The following is a 23,100-nucleotide window of genomic DNA, read 5'->3' on the forward strand; positions in this document are numbered from 1 at the left end:
AACCACAGAAGCAAAGTCATTTCAAAAATTTATTTACGAACATAATCTCTGAGGAACAACAGCAGTTCTCGCGCTCTCTGTACATGCAAGTGTAGAAAATAACAATTTAGAATTTTTCCTCTCCGTTAAGTTTTTTGTATTTTTAGTTTCTCGCTTTTTGAATTGCAGGATATCAACACAGCTAAAGGTGAAAGTACTGGATCTTTGACAGCACTGACGATAGCATCAACAAACCCCTCCCTCCCATAGCTGCTCCAACAATATGTACACAATTGGAACTACATTGTACAAATAAAAAAAAGATACATTGTTACATCACCGGTAGCGAGCGCGACACGTCTCGTTGCTGTTAGAACCTCACATTCTACGCAAGTTTAGACTAGTACAAAGAGGAGGGTGCAAAACGTCCTGGAATATTATTTACAGTTATGTACAACGTCTCGTTTACGCATTACAAGAGGAAAATTTACACAGCGGAGACCTTCAACTCAAACATACCACAGGTGTCAGAAAGATAATAAATAGGTTATTTCTCACTATTTATGAAGAGTTCAACATGAGTAAGAGGAGTTCAGTTCCAATTCAAGAATCATCTGTTGGATTTGTGGATACTGAGGAAAAATTGTTAAAACAAGGCTTGAAATTGTGGCTCAACACAATCTATCCCATCACTAAATGGAATAATCAGTGTACTTGGTAGAGGTAATGTGTTGCAGACAGAGGTCAGTGAGTCAACAGGCAAGCATATGCAAGATTTCTGTTGTCCAATCTCACGGTCAGTAAGTCCCAATACAGTATATTTAGAGTGATTATTAAATAAAAGTTCAATGGTTTTATGGCTTGTGAGTGCTGAATAGTAAAGCCCAAATGCAAATCACAATGTCAAGCCTTTTAAAATTGAATCAGTTGTGGGAACCCAAAACGTTTTCAACAGGTCAGAGGACAGTGGAAATTCACATATCATCATGTAAACACTAAGTATACAGGGGCTTAGTGATGATACATAAACCATTTGATGAACAAGTCACTATTTCAGTTCCATGGGGGAAAAAATGCACCCAAAAGCACTTATCTGAAATTTTGGTAGAGAAACCACACAATACAAAAGAAAGCACTAAAAGAACATAATCTGAACAGAAAGCTATTCATATTATGCACTCGGAAGAATCTGTTTGTTTTGCACTGCACAGTACTCACAAAATACCAGGACACGAGTCATCCTAAACTAGTGGAACTAGTGACACCTGTTGCACCCAGACTCAATGCACACATACAGAACTGCGTCATGTGGGATTTTCAGACTCACAACCTCACATGGAACAACAAAAACAAAACACTAGCCTGGATGGTTAAGCAAACATCACACAACCTCACACTGAAGTACAGGCATGTAATGAGAAAGGGTAAAATATCAAAACACATTTCAATTTCCACTCACCCCAAAAAACGATATCTAATAATTAAAAATAAATCCTCTATAAGAAAAAAAAAAACTTGCTTGTCCCCTGTTTATTGATGAATTTAAACATCTAAATGTACTGTAAAATGTAATTAGATGGTAAAGGATAAACCAAAATCTGAGAATAACTGACATTGGTGCATAAAAAAATAAAATAAAAAATACTGTGACGGGAGATTCACAAGAATGCTAAATATGGAAAAACAGTCAGAGAGCCCATGTATACAAATAGTAAGTCCAGGAACGGAGGTGTGTATGTTTTGTTCAGCCATAATGATCTGTAAAAGTCCGTATCAGTACATTGCTAATAACGGAGGGTGCCGAGAACACAAATTAACAACAAATTAAAAATTGCTTGAGTGAACAAATGCAAAACGTTTGTCTGATGCAATAATGCATTTCCTTTTATTTGCAGATAATATTTAGAACCTCGCTTTTGTAAAGCCGAACATTTGTAAAAAATAAGAGAAAAGCAGAAAAATGTCCAAACTCCTAATTGCTAAGATCTTTCAGAACGGTCGTATAGTGCTGAAGAGAGGGTATGTGAGGGGGATTAAAAGAAACGTGCGGTTTCGTGTCTTAAAAACGAATGTAACATGATCAGAGGGCATGACACACAAAACAAAAACTTCCATGATTCTAATTGTACAATGGGTAATATATTCAAATATGTACTACACCGTTCATGGCGTGCTTTTATATTTAGACAGACCTACCTATGACTTGTGCAGCTTTAGAAGAAATCAGAGACGTTAACTGTATAAAGGCATTTTCTTGGTTTATACTTTTTGAAGATATATACTTGTGTAATAAAACGATGAATAATATACCTCTACTATTCTTTAAATAAATCCATAATCACTCTGCTACATCTGAAAACTATGGTCCTGGCCCTGACAGAGTAATCAGGAGAAATGGTGTTTCCTAATGACGGTGGTGATGACGATCTAGATTTACTTTGACTAGCCTTGGACAGAAACCTTAAGGACCGCTGCATGGAAGTCTCGAAAATACTGACAATGCGTACACCTTTTGGCCGGGGGGTGGTGTGTTTGTTTGGTGGGGGATGTTGGGGTGAGGGGGAAGTGCTGCCCGAAAGTGAACTGTACATACAATGATAACTTTTATTCATTTATTTTTTTACTCTTAACTGAGTGATGTTACAGTACATAAGTTATTTACAACTGTGCAGTAATGTGTGGCAAAATAAATTATCTAGAAGGCAGCGAGAATACATTGGTTAATGATTATAAAAACTGTACATCATTTACGGAATACCTTTTTTTTTTCAGTTTTGTATTTTTTTCCATTAAACTAATGTTGGCTCTGTAGTGTTTCAAGTCACTTCCTCAGAAAGGGAACAATGAAATGCCCGAGTAAAGAAAGACATAAACCAAAACAAACATTAAAAAAAGAAAAGAAAAACTATATTCTTGTAAGTCCTTGTCTCGTGATTTGTGACAGCAACATTTGCCCTTTCATTAGTCTTTTTCCTTATGCAGTTGTTTGAAACCAGGCATGTCAGACCTGGCTTAGGGGCCATCCATCCTCCATGCTTTTGATCCAGCATCTGGGATCAAATGCACTGTGGTCATCATGTGAGGGCACTCTAGGTCTCATGCCCTAAAACTGAACGCAGTCTCTCCTCCCGGCTCTGTTACTCAGCTGCCGCCCCCTGCATGCAGCTTCCTGCCCTGAACGTGGGGCCGCATGGGGTGCTGTACAGCAGGAAAGCCACTCTCTCTCTACTGCTGTAGGCATTATAGACTCAGGTTTAAACAGGTAGAGGGTTAGTTAGCACTCTCCTGTCACACTCTTGCGTGTCTTTTTTGTGCCTGCACATCGAGGTGTTGACCGTGTTCTGTGTCCACCACTGTGCCGTCTGTCCCCTTGTTCTGGAGCACACAGGTGGACGAACCTGTCTCAAGCTCCTCGTTTGTTGTAACTTAGCATGGGATGGGACAGAGAAAAATTCTGTCCCATATGTTCACCCAAATAACCCAAGACAGGAGGGACAAGGTTCAAAGCAGTTTTGCTTTTTAAATCCCAAACAAAACCATAAAAACTTGAGGATAAAAGTGCAAGTTGTGTTTTTTCTCTCGTAAAAAGACGGTTCCTCCTCGGGCAGAAAAGGATGAGTTTTGTCATTTACATTTTCTATATAATATATATTTTCTCTCCTCAAAGAAATCTCCTCAAACCGGCTAGCCCTTACCGAACTTTGTTTGATGTCTCTTTGATAGATGATTAATATTAGACCGAACTCTCAGAGTCTGAATGTGTGTCGGTGTCACGCAGGCAACAGTACAAAGTCGTCGTTGACGTCGACCATTGGCACATAGAAGGAGGGGACCTCGTTAACACACAGAGACTTGTGTCCAGCAGGGTCCAGCTCCTGTACCTTGAGTTGCCACTCCATTCTCTGCACTGCATTCAGAGCGGCGGCCTCATGCTGCTGCCGCATTAGCAAACACGTCTGTCAGAAGATGAAGATTAGAATTAGACTTTGGAAAATATTTGCACATTTGAGGCTTAAAAAAAAAAAATTTAGGGCTGTCAGTCGATTAAAATTTTTGATCTAATTAATTACAAGATGTGTCAATGAATTAATCTAATTAATCGCAAATTAAATTTGGCAGTGAAATTACCCACAGAAGATTATTTAAAACCATTATTGTGTTAAATGAGAAAGTATCAAGTAGACATTACAAACAGTAGCTTTAGAGCTTTATACAGTGAAAGTCCGAAACCAACAGTCTTCTTTTTCAGTCTTTTTTCTTTTTTTTTAATGAATTGATGTTCTAAATAAGAAGCTTAAACTGCCAGCAGGTGGTGGTAAATGTCTTTATATGTTATTCATTCATTCGTTCAAACTGCTGATTCATTCAGGAATACAGTAAACGGCTTAGTTTATGATTAGGCTATTCATTGAACCATTGGATTCGTTCAAAATGCAGATTCATTCAGAAACTAAACACTGACGTGTTGCTCACAGGCGCATCACAACAGTTTTGCAGCAGCTTTAAAGGTAATATTTTCTCTGCAAAATTGAGCAAAACAGACAATATTGCATTTAAAAAAAACACAATATTAACTACTTATTTACTGAACTGTTGTATAAAATCACATTTAAACTTTCACTGATAATTTGTCGTGATATTCGTGACAAAACAGCACTCGTGTGATATTGCTAGTGTGATCATATGATATAAACATGAGACAAAAACTCATACAGGGGTATTTTTTGGCACATATCTTGAAATTTAGGAGCATAACTGCATTCATGGGGTTATTGCCCTGAATCATATTTGTCAACAGTCAACTGTATGGACTTACAGGTCTGGGGCGGGGCCAGTGAGTTAACTGTGTTAAATTATTTTAATTGCGTAATTTTTTTCATGACTAATTAAGTTAACGCGTTAACGAAGGGCTTACGAGTTTGGAACGACATGAGGGTGAGTAATTAATGACAGAATTTTCATTTTGGGCTGAACTAACTCTTTAACACATGTGGGTCTCTATATGAGTGATGCGTAAGGAAGCTCCTCACCTTCATGCGGTCGTACTTATCATCCACATCTTGAATCCAAGAGATAAACTGCCGAGCATTGAAGCGATCTCTCACAGACTTGTTTTCATCCCCCTAAAGAACACGATTTTGTTACAGATGTAAGAAAATCTATGCTTGAAAGGCTTTTAACATCTTTGGTGTATTAACACTAATCGTTAAAATGAGTACTCACCTGGCTTTCTGATGGCATGTTGTAGACTTCTGAGTCCAGCAGCATTGTACAAGCACTGAAGGGAACGGCCTGATTTGCGATCGTTCTTGCTGCTCTGCAATGAACACGAAGCACTTCCTGCTCACAAGATACAATCAGCTTCTCCTGTAAGGGGACATTAAATCAGAGTCAGACTGACATCTCATACCTTACGAGCATTCATCTAATAACCAAGGAACAAAACTGGTAAACAGTGTTGAAACGATCAAGGTCTGCAAGTCAGAAGAAGAAAGAACATCAGAAGAAAATCAAATGGGGAGCCTGATCGTACTGCAATATGCTTACTTAGTTGAAATGTATATTGCAGATAAGTTGCTATTCTATTACACAAAGCCTTTGATGATTCATCAAAGGATTTGTGCCGTGTGATCATTGCATCCTAACGGGGTGACTTCTGAAATGAGCTCAGTGATGCGTAGAGGGGAGAAAACAGACAGAGGGAAAGCCTAAAGCCAAAGAGTAAGAGTTTACCCTCTCGATGCTGTGCTGCAGTCTTAGTTTTCCTCTCACTGCCTCTTGTTGTCTGAACAGCTCCTTCAGAGGCTCCGACAAAGATGGGGGTGGAGCAATCTAAGAAAGTAGAGAAACTTGTCATGTCTTGTCATTCTGGAAAACTGAATCTGAATGACTAATGTTTAGCAAGACATCCCTATAGCTCAACAATGGAAACAATAACATGGATAATATACTGTGTCCTAACCAAGAACGGTCCAAAATCTTGCTCCATATAATACATTAAACATCAAATATGTTCTGATTGTGACTGTGCAGTGTTGCACACCATTTTTGCTTTCTGCATGGACAGAAAATTACTTGTCGGTATAATTAAACTCTTGGTTAGGACATAACAGTGTTAAGAGTCTTTATGCATCGAGTACAAGTGCACACAAAAATCTTACCACAGGAATATGAAGCTTGCTCAAAGGCTTGCCATCGAGTAAATAGGATCCTGTGTATGTCACATACTCTGCGTAACACTGGGGAGCTTGAGGTGTTATGTAACACAAAATCTTCCGCTTTTCCTCAATTTTCTTGCGGATCTGAAGGTACTCAAAATAAGGGTTGGAACGGTCACTGTGGTATGGCTCTATTTCATCCAATTTGATGGCATTCACAATGACTGCCAGTGTCTGCTGAATCATCTCCCGAGTCTGCTTCATTGCTGTGTTCACAAGCTGAACCTGCACCTGTTGTGGGCCTGATTTTGGAAACTTCCTCTTGCGTGGATGCTGGGACTGGTTGTCGTCATCCTCAACAGACCTGCCTTTTGTTTTGGTGATTAGTGCAGGGGCAGGAGTAGATGTTTGAGCTGTGGTGGAGCTGATGGGCTCTTTCTCCTTTTCTACAGTGACACAAGAGGTGGTCACACTTGTGGTGACTGATGAGGAGGATACCGAACAGGTGATGTTTGATGAGCTTAGCGCAGCACTCTGCTTGTTCTGATTGGCCAGCATCTGAGCCTTTTTCCGGGTTATCCTCTGAGGTATTTCCTCAATTTTCTTGGGTGCCTCAGACATTGGTATGGTCACTGACAACTTGGCGGTTGTTTCAAGTGCCTCTGATACTTGGGTGCTGCTAGGCACTGAGACAGTTGGGACCTGAACAGACGGATGAGGGCTACATGAGGGACCCAAAGCTACCACAGGATTTTGTCCTAATGAAAGTGGTTTTGTGGTGACTGGTAGATCCAAATATTGTACCATTACAGATGGCATCATGGTATCTGGGGTTGTTTCTTTTTGCCTGTATTCATGGTCCTTTTCACTTTCAGTAGAGAACAAGTTACTGTTATTTTCATTCCCTTCTTCAAATGCCCCCCTCTCCTCTGGAATTGCTTCTTTTATGGGAGGAACATCTGGGATGTTCTGAGGCTCTGGCTCCAACTCACACTGTGGTCTATAGCCATTGTCACTTATTGGGGGAATCAAATCCTGACCAGATTCAGTCGGAGGCACAACTGCAGGAGAACAAGGAGCTTTGGACAAACTTGGCAGGTCAACATCCATTATGTCATTTTCGCTTGACTCAATGACTGGAAGTATTGTCTGCTTACTCTCTGCAGTCTCTGGGGCTGTTATATCAGGATCCTGCATCTCCTTCTCTTGAAAAGGAAGGTCTGGTATAGAGAAGGGGCCCATGTCATCCATTTCATCAGCTGCACCAGAGAATGGATCTGCCCATGAAACAACAGGTTCTTGGCTGACTGGTGGAGCTACAGGCATGCTGTTCTCTGCAGCATAGGTGGGAGAATTTTGTCTATTGTCTTTCATCATGCATGACGGCTCTCGGTCCATCGGAGCTTCCTCAGGATTTGGTTTGCAATCAGTGAAGAAAGTTTCTAGTTGAGACGATTCTGTCTCCAATGCCTCCGTTACAGGTCTTTCTGGTGATTGAATGTCTTCCACTGTGTCTTTGTGGACCTCATAATGAGAGTCAGACATTTGTGATGGACAGTATGCTGTAGAATAAGTAGAGTGAGGTGGTGTCACAGGAATTCCACCTGGGATATGCTGCATTTCACAATCGGAGTGTGAATAGGGACTGCTAATCTTTGAGACAGCTGCCTCGACCTCTCTGTAACTCTCATGAGGTGATTTCATGAGCCCGTCTGAATTCCAGCCTAAGGACTGATCACATGAGTTGTCCATGTAGTTGTCTTGCAGATGGGTTGGTGTTATGGGAAGTACATCAGGATCTCTTCTATCTGAACATTCAAGCCAAGCCTTTTTGTCAGATTCCTCAATCCCGAGTGTATAAATGGGATCGTTTCTAGACTGGATGGTCTCGTCTGCAGCGAGGTGACCTTCTCTGGCATCCTCAACAAAATCATAATCTTCCTCCTCATCATTTTCTTGCTCTTCAACAACAGGAGGCAAATAGTCACTCCCACTAACAGGGTGGGCTGGTGTTAGACCGGGTCCACTCTGGTGTGGCTCTGAAAGATCATCAATATCCATGGGAGGCAGGGCAGCAGGGGTTGGAGTTGGGGGAGCAGCTATATCCAGACAAGGCTCCTGGGGGTCGGGTCTATGGACTGGAGTTGAGGGCTTCATGAGATAGTTGTTAAAGACACTACCTGGGTGTTCACTGCCATCGTTGATGGAATTTACTGTAGATGGTACATCATCTGGTACACTATCATGTTGCGATGGGTCAGGCCTGGGAGACATGTCGATAGGCGATAAACAGAATGAAGAGGAAATGCAATTAAGTCTGTCAGCTGCCATCTTGTCCTCAGTAAGTTGTGACGCTGAAGACTCAAATGCTGTGCCTTCTTGTATATGTTGCTGTCTTAACTTATCTGCCTCTACTTTGAACTCAATCTCAAGTGGTCTTCTGACATCAGAGGTAACAGACCGACCCACAAGTGGTAACTGCATGTTCTTTGCTGGTGTTATGCATGTTCCCTCCTGGAAGTTACTTGACGAGTTAGAATATCTATCGAAGAATGTAGGAGAGCAGGCATTCATGGACATGGTTGTGGCCAAGGAATTCTGACACTCAAGACCCTCGAACATGATGTCAGGATAGTCCTCTGCACTGCAGGATGGAGTGCGTGGAGTTTGCATGACTTCCTCATAGCTTGGACACGAGATCACAGATGTTGGGGTGGGGACACCTGTTGGTCTGTTCTGGTCGGGTCGTGGAGATGCAGGAAGACTTTCCTTCATTTGGTGGCCAGCGAGCCAGTCTTTTGAGTTCTGGCTGTCCATAGGTTGTGGTTTTCTATCAGGCGACATCATTTGGGTTGGAAGGCCATCTTTTATCTTTTTCTCTTTCAAAGCAGTTTCCAATGAAGCAGATTTTTTGGAGAGTTCACTGCGGTTCTTCTTCAGTTCTTCATTTGACTTAGTTTTATCTTTGAGTTTTGGGTCGCCTGATCGATGCCTTAGTTTTTCCATCTGTTTCATTCTCTCCTTGTGTTTTTTATGGCGCTCTTCAATCTCCTGATCTTTTAAACTAAGCATTTTGCCAAAACTCGTTAGTCTAAGATCACCATCAACCAACAGCTTTTCACGAGGGCGGTTGTCTTTTCGAGCTGTCTCTTTTGACTGGCTGAATTTGTCATTCTCATCTTTGACCTTTGCCTTGACATCTGTTCTCTCTTTATCCATGATATCTTTATTTCTGTCCTTATTTTTCCCATCAAATTTAGAACTGTCTTCTTTACATTTCTCTTTAAGACTTGTGACTTGAGTGTTTTCCTTCAATCCAGATTTCTGTTCCTCTTTTGAGTGCCTGAAGGAGCCAAAACTATCAGAATATTTATGCTTTTCTTCTTTCACTTTTTCCTTGTGTTTCTCTTTCTTCTTTTTGTCTTTTATTTTCTCATTGTTCATGACACTGTTTGTCTTGTCCTTTTTGGACATCTCCTTCTCAAACTCCAGAGTTTTTTCCAAGTCATCCTCACCATCAGCTTTGGAACCATATGGAAAAGTGTAAGGGTCAGCCTCCAAAGGCATGGGCTCTTTGTCAAAGGGCAAGCTTTCTCTGCGGCCATAGGATTCTCTGATCTCCTCTGACCTATCTTTTTTCTCCCCCTTTTCTTTCTTGACTTTCTCCTTTTCTTTGTCATGACTCTTTTTGGATGATGAAGACGACGAATGTCTATGCCTCTCTTTCTCTCGGAACTTGTCCTGTGCATTAGAGATAGAGATGGACTCTCTTCTCTCCTCTGAAATGTCGGGTATGCTGATGTTGGAGGAATCATAAAAGCTGCTTAGAACAGGCTCATGACCTCTGTCTGTGAAACTGTCTGATGAAATTTCACTAATTCTATCATTGGAATCATCTTTATAATCATTCATCGCCTCCTCCTCAAGTTTCTCCAACAAAGATTTCTCATTTTCACCACTCCCCTTTGAAAATTTTCGTTCTTTTAAGTGCTCTGTCTTGTCTTTGTATTTATTTTTGCCCTTTTCTTCACTGACGTCTCTCTTGTCGAGAAGTTTCTGCTTGCTTTTCTTGTCTTGATTTGAATCCACAGATGCTCTGTCCTTACGTTCCTTGTGTTTAGTGTCAGTTGAATCTTTGTCCTTTTTATCTTTGTGTTTTTCCATGGAGGCTTTTCTCTCTTTTCCAGCATCAAATGTTGCCTTCTCTTTTTTCTTATCTTTATGTTCCTTGTCTTTTTGTTTTTCTGTGGAATGTGTTTTGCCCTCAGAGTATTTCTTATGTTTATCTGTTTGGAAATGATCCATTTCATCTCTGTCAGGTGTGGAATCTTTCCTGTGCGAATCTGACAGTCCAAGAGAGTCACTAAATTTTGCAACACCCCCATTATAATTATCATCTTCGTCCTCACTCTCATCTGTAAAAATATCTGCAATTGTATACCATGTCTTCTCTCTCACCTTTTCAGGTTTTCTCTCTTCTTTCTTAAACTCCAAGAAATCTTTGTCTCTATCAGCATATTTGTCCTGGGATGTCTTTTCTTTCTTATCTTTAATCTGTTCAGATGACATCTTCCTTTCTTTTTCTTTGCTATGAGAATCTTTATGCTTTTCTTTAACCCCATCTCGCTTGTCTTTGGAGGCCCTTTCTGGATCTTTCTCTTTCATTGACCTATCGATTGAGTTTTTCTCAGGTTTCTCTTTTTCCTGGTCCAAATTTCTGTCCTTAGGCTTGTCCTTGTGTTTTTCTCCTTTGGACTTCTCTTTCTTTTCCACGCCATCCATTTTCTTCTCCCTTTCCTTTCCAGAGTGGTTCCTCTCTCTGGGGTCAGACTTACAAGTGGTTTCATTCTCTGGTTTGTCTTTAAAGAAGGCCTCACTCCCATAGTCATCTCTCAAAGATTCTTGTTTTGTTTTGGAGTCTTTCCTTTCTTTAGTAAACTCATTGGAATCTTTTCTGTCTCTGCTGCCATCCACAGAATCCTTCTCTTTCTTCTCTTTGACACCCTCTGCTGATTCTTTTCGTTTCTTCTCCTTTTCCAATGACTGACCAGAATTAAACTTTTGTTTGTCGGTCCAGTCTTTTTTCTTTTCAGCATTCTTTTCAGAGGATTCCTTGTCTTTCTTCTTTGATGCAGTTTCCTTTTCAGGACGTTTTTCTCCATGATCTGGCTTTTTATCTTTGACCTTATTTTCCTTTTTTCTATCCCTGCTTTCCTCCTTCACTGTTTCTACAATTAACTTGACCGCATTATTTGCTTTGTATTCTTTTACAGGAGCATCCCAGCTATCATCTCCATAAAGCGAACTGTCAGAAGACATGTCTGACTGCCAACGATCATGGGGGTCATCTGACGCACTCATCTTGGTGTCCTCTAGTAGGTGATTTTTTAAGTCAAAGTCTTCATAATCAGGGTCGTCTTTGATGTTTTTATCCCTCTTAGACTTTTCCTTTTCTTCTTTTATGCTTTTCTCGGATTTAAAATGTTTGTCGTCTTTTTGCTCATTCTTTTTGTCAATTTTGAGAGACTTATCCTTAGACTTTTTCTTTTTATCACTATTTTTGTACTGCTTCTCCTCTTTTGCCTTGTCTTTGTCTTTTATGCTTCTCTCCTTCTCAGCCTTCAAAGGTTTGTCCCCCTTTGTCTTCTTTGACCTCTCTTCCTTGATCCCCCTTTGAGTTTCTTTACCTGGCCAGTCCTTGTCTTCCGATTTACCCTTTGACAGTCTGTCCTCCTTCTTAAAATGATCTTTCTCATGTTTGGAAAGTTTGACCCTATTTTCAGAAGGTGACTCTGTCTCAACAATGAGCGACTTCTGCCGTGTATCGTCAAAGTCAAAAGAAAAGCTCTTGACAAACTTTTCATTCATGTCTTGACTCAACACAACACTTGGAGCCTTATCTTTTTCCTTACTTTTGTGTCTGTGTTTCACTTTGTGTTTCTTTAACACTTTTCCATCTTTGTCTGTTTTAGAAATGGCCCCATCCATGTTTGAGTTCTTGTAAAACTCAGAGTTCTTTTTGTCTACCGCATTGGCATGCGTGTTGTTTTTCTTTCTGTTATCTTGCACTTTCTTTTTCACCTGTTTCACAGACTCAATGCTGGAGTCGGCAGAAGAGTAGTCTGACTCGCTGGAAAGCCTTGTTCTGACTGAGTCCGAGAGGGAGCTGACATCAGACCACGTTGGAGAGGACACAGTCTTCCAGCCATCTGTCCTCCACTGCTTTGGGTGCTGCTCTGCCAGAGACTGTGTGTGTTTCTGAGAGCTCAGACTCCCATGCGTGGATGATGAATTCGAGATGGACAGAGAACTAAAAACAGAGGGGTCTTTGAGGCTCAATGTGGAAGAGTCCTTTACACAATTTGCACTCTGGATGGATCCTTTATCATCCTCACTCTCCAGGTCCCCAATCTCAGAATCTGAGGTGCAAAACTTGTCGTTCACTTTAACAAAGCGCACCTCCTTACTAACATTATTCTTCGTCTCCTTCTTCCTCTTCTTCTTGACTTTACTTTTGTCTTTTTGCTGCTTGGAGCTCAGCGACGTCGAGTCCCGGCTCTTGACATTGGTCTGAGGTGCAGTTTGCCTTGGTGTGGTCGTGGGTGTGAAACACAACGTCCTGTCATCCTCGTCTGAGCTGTTGCTGTCCGACAGGATCCTGCGCACAGCCTTCTTTGGTGTTAGCGAGTTGCTTTTGGAATAAGTTTTAACCTCCATCTTGGGTATGGGGATAAAGTTGTTTGTCTTGCTGACGGGTTCCTTGCGGAACTCTTTCTTGAGCAGATGCTTGTCGTCCACAGGTGGGACACGCTCCTCCTCGTCATCCTCGTCAAACTCATACTCATCCTTGACAGGAGTGGTGGTGGATTTGGGTGGGTCCATGCCCTTCCCTTTTAATTTTAAGCCCTTCTCAAACTCTGAGTCTGTATTATTGCCGTCAACAGAGCTGGATGGGGCAAATGATGGGGCATCTTCCTCTTCAGAAGAATCTGTCGATACAAACAAGAACTCTTAATATCAATGTATGGTAAACATTTCCTGTTAGACACTTTCTGGAATTATTCAAACAAGAACTGCATAACACACCTGAGGAACTCTCCTCACTGGAGGTGTAAGTGCCTTTTCCCAGTAACAGGTTAAGCATTGTTTGCGAATTTGCCACTTTTAACGGAGTCTCTCCTCTTCTGTTGCTTTGACAAGGATCCCCTCCGTATCGTAACAGCAGCTTCACAACCTGTAAAACCAGAATATGGTTGTCGATCAAGATGCCAATGTTAATTTTTTTTTTAAATCTTAAAATAAATCTGAACTTGGACCATACTTTAAGATGGCCATTGTTAGATGCATCATGTAGAGGTGTGTCGTCATCCAGGCCCTTTGTGTTAACCTCAGCCCCGGCTGCCAGCAGCTGCTTGGCCACATCATAATACCCTCTGTTACACGCCTCATGCAGTGCGGTCCAGCCTAAAATAAAAGGCATGCCATTATTAAGTGTCTGCTCATCTATGTTATGGAAAGAATTTCATGACCATTTTAACCAGGTTGAGATCACCTAATCACTTAATATGCCATTCAATATCAACAGCATGCTACAATACTAAGGTGGAGGTCAGGTGAATTCTGATGGCTACCTTTACCTGCAAAGTCTTTTACATTCACATCAGCCCCCTCATTGATGAGCTCCTTTATACGGCGTGCCTCCCCACGTATGGCTGCCCGGTGCAGCCGCGTCTCACCCCTCTCATTCCGCTTGTTAACTTTGTCTTTGGTTTTTGAGGCAGAGTTTGGTGTTCCCTTCTGACCCAGACTTGACTGCGACTGGTGCTTTGGTGTTGTGTCTGAACAAAAATATCAATATTAATAGCAATTACTTATAGAAGTGGTTCTCAACCATGTGGGCTGGGGCACTCTATGGGGGTCTCAGCAAACTTCCAAGGGGGTCACAAGATGGGATGGTAATTTCTTGGTAATTTCTATAATAAAAATAATTATGCTTCTTGTAAGTTAAAATATTTCTAAAAAGCCTTATCCAGTAATCAAGAACAACTAGAAAAACAAGTCAATTTGTTGAAAAAGGGTATTGTTCAAAAAACACCCAGTTCCTTGCTTTGTAATCATCGACTGAAGTATAAGAGGAAACATTAACCTACACGGAGCACGGGCTTCAAACACTGTCTTCAACAATGGAGGGCCTTGAAGTCAAAAAGGTTAAGTTCCACTGACTTAGTTGCAAAGTATGAGCAACTGACTGGGTTTTGTTTGCTCTGACCTCAAGGTGGCAGTCTTGTACAATGAACATGGCAAACGACACCTTCTGTCTAAAAAGTACACAATTTTTGACTAAAGTAGACAATTTCAACAGAATTTCACATCTTGGATTTGTATGATATTGTCAATAACAAAATTAAAGCACACTGACAAACTATTCAGTTTGTAAACAAGGAAATTTATTAATGAACCCATGGAAGACAGAGCTACATATAGCTACAGTAAATTTCTATTTTCAGACACTTACATTCAGAACAACCTAAAGAGTATGCACAACAATAGCTGGCATGCAAAAGTGCTCTGCAGGGGTGGGGTTAGGGGGGGGGGGGTTCCTGTAGTCTTTTGTTTTGGAAAAATAAATCTGGTGAACTATTTGAAGAGGAAGAGCTAAATTTTAGTAATCTAATAGACATGCATACTTAAACTTTATGGAATACCATTAGGTTTTATTTTTCTCAAGCTCCAACATTAGAATGCAAAACCACCCGAGCCAATTCAATCCAATCTGAATCTGAACAATTCATATTGAAACAGTACAACCAAGTCCATTATTGCTCTATCAACAGTCCTGGAGGGCTGATGAACAACAGTGGATTAAGATTGCAGAGGTTCATTTCACTAAAGTAATGTAAATTAATGAGGGTTATCTTGTTTAATTGAATTCTAATTAAGTGCTGTGGTGTGTGTTTAAATGAAGAATAGCGTGAAAGTGCAGCAGGGACAGTGGAAGCTACTGAAGCCACTGAGGCCTCTCACGGCCCCCGAGACGTGGCGCCCATGACAAACACGCACCTGGACTGTTTATGGACTCCTCCGCCGTCATCTGCATAAGAAGAGCCACCTGCTGCCGCTCTGAGAGGGGGTAGCCGGCCCGGATCCCTGGCATGCCCATCCCAAATGGCAGGCCTGACTTCCTGGTGTTAGTGGGCTCTTTTTTAATGCGCTTCCGCTCTGGACCTTGTTTTTCTGTTGAGGAGAAAACAGGGGCATATTAACACACAAACCAGCCTCATGAACACTTGTGAATAGACACAATATCCTCGAACACTCAGTTTAGTGACCGTCATAGTCCATCTAAGTAAGCTAGCACAAGTTAATATGCATTCCCATGTATGCCATCCTTAACAGCCTGAAGGTCAAGTGAAGCCTTGGGTAAATTCCCAGCCACTTGGCCCATGTGAAAGCCTGCTGGTGGCAGCAGCCATGGTGTGAGATTACCCAAAAGCCTCATGGGGAGGGAGGGGTCCTCCGATGCCATTCTAGCATGTGTGTGTTTCTTTAAGGCTATGACTTGGCAGCCTGTCACCGATTACAAAATGGCCGGTGTTCACATTTCAATGTGGCTGAGGCAAGGTCACCGCTGCGTTTGGACAAAAGCAGCTGTTCTTCACAGAAACACCCATCAATTATTCTCAGTATGTCAGTGTCAACATATCTGCCTTATAATGCGGCCGTCCAGTTCTTTACAGCCGTCCCACCCATGCTATCGACTTACAGTGGGAGAGCCATCTTTGTGTTTGCCAGTTTCAACTGTGTGACCCCCAAGCCTCAAACTGTACCAAAATGTCACGTCCAACGTGGTACAACAATCCTGTCATCTAGATTTCTGCTCTTGTCTAATCTATGGAAGATCTACAAGCCAGCTTGTTGTTCCCTCACGTGATTTGCTTAAGGCCACAAGCATAATTTATAGGGAGAGGAAGCCAGACACAAATGTTTCCAGCAACAAAGATCTTTCCAGGAATTATTCTTTACGGTTTTGGGCTGATGATTTTTTGCTAACACCTGCAAACACTTACGTGTAATGTACCCAACCACTCAACACACGCGCGCACACACACACGCACTTGCCATTTAGTCACATTCCTGTGATTCAAACCTTGAAGAGCATGAACAGCAGAAGCAGTCTAAACATGTTTATAACAGGCAGATTAACTAACAAATGCAGTGCTTGCACTTTTAGTCTTCTAAAATAGACTCAACTGAGGTAATGACAACTGTACAGCATTACAGAAGTATTCTGATGGATTAAGTTATCTGTCCTAATTTGCTCTTCTTAAAGTAAGTTGAATTTGTCTGCAGAATTTTTATATATTATTTGCCATAATATTCTATTTTTCAATCAAGTAACTTAGGCTAAAAAAATAAAATAAAAAATCATAAATGTATTATAAGTCTGGTATCAGTACTTAATACACTGCAGATATATTGAGGTTCAAACAGTTTAACAGAATCTCTACCGTAAATTTCTACTTTCACACAGTATATACTGTCATATCGCTTATGCCATATGACATAATGGCACCAAATCACCCAATCTACACTGCAAACAATATTTTAACCAAAAAAGCTGTTTAAACAACAATTGTGTGATGTGTCATTGAGAGTGATCGATTTTGCTGCACTGGATTACCAACACTATGAGCTCTGCAAGTAAAGCACTTCCACAAAATGGAGGTTTCAGAGAGCAGGTTAGGGGAGCATGTTGCTCCAAACCAGTGGTTCTCAATCTTTTATTCCACCGGGCCGCACTATGGTCCAAGTGCAAGTCTCGCGGGCCGCACGCATATCATTTACATATTACGTCAGCAATATAAACAAACCTGATTTATAATATTATAGCCTAAATATTATGATATCTAATCTATTACATTCATTGAAATAAATAAATAATTCTACTCCCTATAAATAACACCCAATTTTGTGAACTTTGGATCGAAAGGAGTAACAGCACAATCATAGTTTCACTTTTATGCGTGGGGGGCCACCCACTGGCAGACGAGCCACGAGCACTTTTTTATATGTTCTACATTTCATGTATTTATGTAACACATTCTACATTAAAAAAATTATTTAGAATGAACAATAACTGCTGTACAAAGAGTAAAAAAAATAAAGAAAAAAGAAAACATACCTATGCAGAAAAGCCGCCTATTTTTTCGAAGAGGCTTAAGTTTGCCGCAAAGCATCGGCAAAAATAATTACCATAAATGTGTCAGGGGGAAACAGTAAGGAGATATTTTAATTATTTACTAATAAACTAGTGTTTTCTGAGTCGGTGTCGCAAGGATGAAGTTGTCGATCCTGACTCGCCATCTCTTCATTTGACGCTCCTTTAGAGAAGTGCATCTTTACAGATTATGATCATAATGAAAGAGTTTTTGTTTTTGATTTGTTTTATTTCATTAAGTAGTAATTTAAAGCTTTCTATAGATATATTTATCATGTCTGTGAGGCATGTATTCGCTGAGTTTCGGTTCATTTTTGTGAAGCGCTCCTGTTCAAGACGAGACGGCAGAAAGCACATGTTTGATTTCTTTATTTTATAAAATCAGGTTTTGTTGATATTGTGAGTGCACACAAATAAAAGTAGACCCTTTACAGTTACGAATGATGTATTACTCTTACCTTTATGAGCAAAAATGACGGTGTATCCACTGAAAAAAAATGCAAGTGATCGCGCTGGCGTCTCTATGTCCTGCAAAGCGCGCTTCAGCTTCCACTCTCTGCGCAAACTATTGGATACAGCGCACATTTATCTACGTTTAACGTTTAAACATTGTTATATGCTTGAACTGTTCTATATCTATAGATTTTATTTTAGTCAAGAAGGTGGCTAAATTGATCAAGCATATGCTCTCTCTCTGCCGCTGGCCACTTGGTCGTTACTTTAAATTCGTAACGTTAATTAGGCTATGCGTGTACTGCTCATGTCTGAAAATAATAGATGAAAAACAAAATTATTTTACATAAAAACATTAGGCTATAGCTTATATTTATTTAGTAAATTTTTTAATTAATGTAAAAACTAAAAGAAATGGTAAAACAAAGTATTTTTTAATTGTGTTCAGCACGGTGGGCCGCATTTGAATTTGTGACGGGCCGCGGGTTGAGAACCACTGCTCTAGGGCTGCACGATAAATCGCATGCGATATTTAACGTGCATCTTATCAGTAAAGCTGGTTCTGTAATCAGCGGTAAATCTCCATCACGTGCGTGCTTTCACATTGAGCAGCATTAACTACACAGAGCCGTTGTTCACAATTTTTTGCGGTGCTCGTCAGTGAACAATGGTACAGAAATTTCCAAGAAAGAATGTGAAACAAATTGGTTATATAATTTTCATTTTTAAATATTTTTAAATATAATTTAAATAGATTTTTCACACTTTAAGCAATATTGTATCGCATATCGCATTTTTTAACAAGGTATCGCGTATCACATTTTTTTTCTATTCAGTACATTGCCTACTTCTACTATTACTACAACTACTATTACTAAAATTAAACAAACATTATTTTTTAGGGTATAATCAAACAACATTTCTTAATGTTTTATTTTTTATTGTAAATTCTCTTTTGTTTGCCAAAAAATTGTTTGCTTAATTTTCTATAATTAAAAGATAAATACAAAATTTATGTTTTATGCCTTCATTTGATAACCAGAAAAATTTAAATACACAACACAGAATTTCTGAGGGGAAAAACATTTCATAAGGCTATTTTAAGAATAAGTTTGAATAAATTAATTATGCATTTATCATAGACATGCTAAAACACTGAATTTGCTAACAATAAAACACTTCATAGGGCCCTAAACATTTAATTTTTGTAAAATATTGATTGTGAAAAAAATTGATGTGAAATTGTTCAAGTTTCATGATTTTAGTTAATTACACATGCTTTTTGATTAATAAAATTAAATTGAATCATTAAAAAGGAGTCGAGAAGCACTAAAATAGAAAAAATGGAATCCAGAAAAATTAAAACTGAAATAAAAATAATAATAAAAAAATAAAATAAAAAAAAGGAATTTGGGAAAAAATAAAAACTGATTTCATAGGGCCCTAAACAGACCAGATGCACAAATGCAGATACACTAGGAGCACAAATCACCAACATAAAACACTTAAATTAAATGTTGCTGACAGGTTTAACTGACTTGTATCACTGCTGAAAACCACCTCCTGTAATAGAAAGTTGTATAACTAGTTTAAAAAAAACAAAAAAACAACCCCAACAAGAAGAGTTGGTTAGAAGTGAGGTTTGTAATGTCTTTAATCAGCTAAAAGAACAAAACTGAACAACTGAAGAAAAAAACAAGAAAAAAAACACCCCGAGTCTTCAATAATGTACCAACGAAAAGTTCAGAATGATTTCATCTGATGAGCTCAAAATATGTAAATGATCTGTGCCCAGCAGTTTATACTGATCAGTTCTCAGTTTGACTAGAGTAGTATTTCTTGGTATGATGTTAGTGAGCTGCTTACTGTGTGTCCTCTGAGAATGATGGCTGAAGGGAATCTAGGTCAGGGACTGAGGGTTACAGGGACAACAGCCTAATAGACTAGAGAAACTTCCAATGGTAAACAAACAAGTATATGTTGTTGCTAGGGTGTTCTGGGTGGTTTATTACTGGTAAGTCAAGAACCCACCGACAAAATCTAATTGCTTAGAAAAGTGAAAGTAAACTCACTACATCATTCACGTCTGGAGAACAAAAGGTGAGGTATGCACTGACTTCCAGTTCAGTATGTAAACACTGAATAGACCAACACAAACACAAAAATAGCAATATTAACAGTGATGCTTTCCTTAGGAAGCACCACTCATAAGAACCCAACATTAGACATGGATCCCCAGTCAATCACCAAAACCATAAGGCAGAAACTCCCAGAGAAAACAGGAAATGAAGGCAGAAGAGACAGTAAGTGCCCGCAGCATGTTGTGTCAATACTAGGGATGTAACGGTATGAAAATTTCATATCACGATTATAGTGACCAAAGTTATCACGGTTATCAATATTATCATGGTTTTGTTAAAATTAGATGAAAACGTTCAAAAAGAACTGATACACACACTGAAAACATTTCAATAAGTTTTATATTTGAAAATCAACAAACAACAAAGACAATTAGCAGCTATATGCACTTTTTTTTTTTTTAGCAAAAACATTAAATTAACATTAACATGAAGCCCTAAATAATAATAATAATAATAATAAATCACTTGTGTGTATATATATATATATATATATGTGTATATATATATATATATATATATGGAATTCGCCGCATGTCTCTTGTATCACCGCAGAGGTGCGGACGTGCGCTCTCGTTTCATTCAAATGCAGCTTGCCGTCTTGCGCCTTAGTTTTTGATTGTACTGAAAATGAAATCAGAGGAATTTAGTATTAATACTACTATAATTTTGCTGTAGTGATCATATTGTCCTGACGATTGTTTTGTACACTGTTCATAATGGATTTATAAGATTTCAAAACATTAATCTCAATTCAATATTTCATATCCCCGTATTTATATATTATTTTAGGTAAACAAAAAAAATCAGTGAAATAAGTTAACTATGAATATACAATATATTATGCCTTAAATGTCAACCTGATAGTTTGAACGTTCGTTCGTCTTGGCTCAAAGCCACTTGCTGAGAACTTTTCTTTGCGGAAGCTTTGCATTAAACAAGTGAGATAACGAAATATTTAATCTCTAATCAATATTTTTTGTCCAATTATTTGTCCAGTTAGTTTTGGTATTGAGGTAAAAGTTACCTTGCATTCGCTATATAACAGTGGGTGGTGGTCACGAAGATGACTGAGCAAATTTGATGCGTTTCCCCCTTTTGCAGCGACTTTCTTCTTGCAAGATCAGCAGACAGGGTGACCGTCCTCGATTAAATTGCCTTCAGGACTCTTGTAAAAGCCAAAATACGACCAGACCACCGATTTGGTCCTCTTAGATGGCTGAAAAATCTCCCGAGCGCTGTCACTGCCTTCCGCCACTTTGTCTCGTGCAAAAAACAACAACAACAACATTGCATGCTGCTTCTGCGTCAGACTGATGTTGGCTGGACAGGATTTACCGCGAGTTTTCAAAATTGCGATAATCAAACACGGTTTTGATGATAATTACATTTTAAACGGTAATACTAACCATCAGGGCATTTTATCATGATTTATCGTAAAACCGGTAATTGTTACATCCCTAGTCAATACTTTACACACTGCAGATGACAGTATGGGGAGGGGGGTTACAAAAAGAGTGAGGGGATTGGTTTCATCAACCACAATGATGAAGGAAGTCATCCACGGAGCACTTGAGGGTTCTTCTCAGAGAGAATGTAGAATGTATCAGACTCCTTTATCCGAGCTTCTCAAACACAGAGGCAGTGTGAACGCAGGCCACACTTCACCTCTTCAGAACGCAAGGGCAGCAGCACCAGTGGGAGACGTGGTAATAAAACCCAGGCAAAACAGACACCGACACAATTCAGGCACCACCAGATCTGATATATACGGTGAAATCACAATAGTGAATAATTCATAAGAGCGCTTGCATGACAGAAAATGAAATACTACAAAAACATTCCTCCCTCCAGGAATATGAGTAATGCTCCATGGCTTGGTCGTATGAAGGCCAAAAAAACATCACCGGTCCGATCCGTCAGACAGCACCGAATTCTCTTCTCTCTGCCTACAGGAAGCAGACATGTTTTAAATGCGAGCGTGTGCGCATGTTAGCCAGAGACCAATTGCGTGTGCAAGTGTACCAGCGCACATGCCTGCCAGCGTTAGCATGGCGTGGGCAGCAGTGGAGCAGCAAATATTACGGTCTCTTATCAGCCAACCCACTCCCTTCACCCTTATCCACAACATTCTCCCTCCGCAACTCCCGTCCACCATCTGCTATAGCCCGCATGCCCAAAGTTCTCAAACCATGCAGTGCGTATCCCAAAAAGCACCTCATAAGCTATTCGGTCTCTGTAATATCCTCTGGAAATGCATTGTTATTTGCACGCTAAAATGCATTGCCACTAGCGAAGACTCTTTAGAGCAGTGGAACTGCATTCTATTTCCATGCCAAGTTCGGCCTCTAATACATAATGCATCAAAGATGTCTGCGGCCTGAGAAAGCACAGCGAGGCAATGAGCAAACGCAGAAGATGGAGGCAGGAAGACTGTGAGATGGAGAGAAAGAACGGAGGAAGTATCCTGAGTGCTCTTGGGCCTTGTGGGTTGCTCCTGCACAAGAGCTAAGTGGTACAGACGATCTCTGCAGTCTCCCTGAATGCAGAACGCACCGAGAGCCCATGAGAGAGATGCAGAGAGGGAGATGTAAAAATATCAGATAGATAAATTATGTATTTCAAATGGAAACTTCCAGAAAATGGAGGACAGGAAACACCCTCGGTGACACAGTGAAGATGGCTCTGTTTTACCTCGGCATCGGCTTTGATACACAGTCACGCGCAATATATTGGTGATCTGTATCAATCTTGATCAGGCCTTAACTTTTTACTTGCCCTGCCAGGAACATGATAACTGTTAGCTATTTTTAGCCACATGTTTTTGTGTCAACAATTTTACAATAAACAGTACTACGAGACCTTATTTTTTCTCCAATTCGAACAGAATATATATTTTTTATACCACATTTTAAAATTTAAAGCAGCAGTTGTGGATGGTTAAAATTAAATCATTCAAATACAAATTTTACATTTAAGTTTTCAATTAATGCAAATTAAAAACTAAGTTTGGTGGTTTTAAAAACAACCTCAACAGATTTATAATCACATCAGTTATCAGTCAAAACAATTTATTTATCAGTATTACCTGCAATCTTAATATTAGCACATCCAACTTTGTCATCTCTGCTGTACTCATGCTATTCTTAGGTTT

General features: G+C 39.8%; 1 protein-coding gene across 1 annotated transcript in view; it reads right to left on the reverse strand.

Annotated features, from left to right (window-relative positions):
* Positions 1 to 2,738: 2,738 nt before the first annotated feature.
* ankrd11 (ankyrin repeat domain 11) overlaps positions 2,739 to 23,100 on the reverse strand; it is a 191,399-nt gene continuing 171,037 nt past the window's right edge. The window contains exons 5-13 of the mRNA XM_016245902.1: positions 15,198 to 15,371; positions 13,775 to 13,975; positions 13,459 to 13,601; positions 13,224 to 13,371; positions 6,141 to 13,126; positions 5,713 to 5,811; positions 5,203 to 5,346; positions 5,010 to 5,102; positions 2,739 to 3,935 (exon numbers count right to left, since the gene is read on the reverse strand). Of these exons, the coding sequence (XP_016101388.1) occupies positions 3,750 to 3,935; positions 5,010 to 5,102; positions 5,203 to 5,346; positions 5,713 to 5,811; positions 6,141 to 13,126; positions 13,224 to 13,371; positions 13,459 to 13,601; positions 13,775 to 13,975; positions 15,198 to 15,371 (8,174 nt within the window). The 3' untranslated portion in view covers positions 2,739 to 3,749. The remainder of the gene's footprint in view (positions 3,936 to 5,009; positions 5,103 to 5,202; positions 5,347 to 5,712; positions 5,812 to 6,140; positions 13,127 to 13,223; positions 13,372 to 13,458; positions 13,602 to 13,774; positions 13,976 to 15,197; positions 15,372 to 23,100) is intronic.

This window comes from Sinocyclocheilus grahami, unplaced genomic scaffold (assembly GCF_001515645.1).
Source record: "Sinocyclocheilus grahami isolate Dianchi unplaced genomic scaffold, SAMN03320097.WGS_v1.1 scaffold772.1, whole genome shotgun sequence".
Classification (NCBI taxonomy): Eukaryota; Metazoa; Chordata; class Actinopteri; order Cypriniformes; family Cyprinidae; genus Sinocyclocheilus; species Sinocyclocheilus grahami.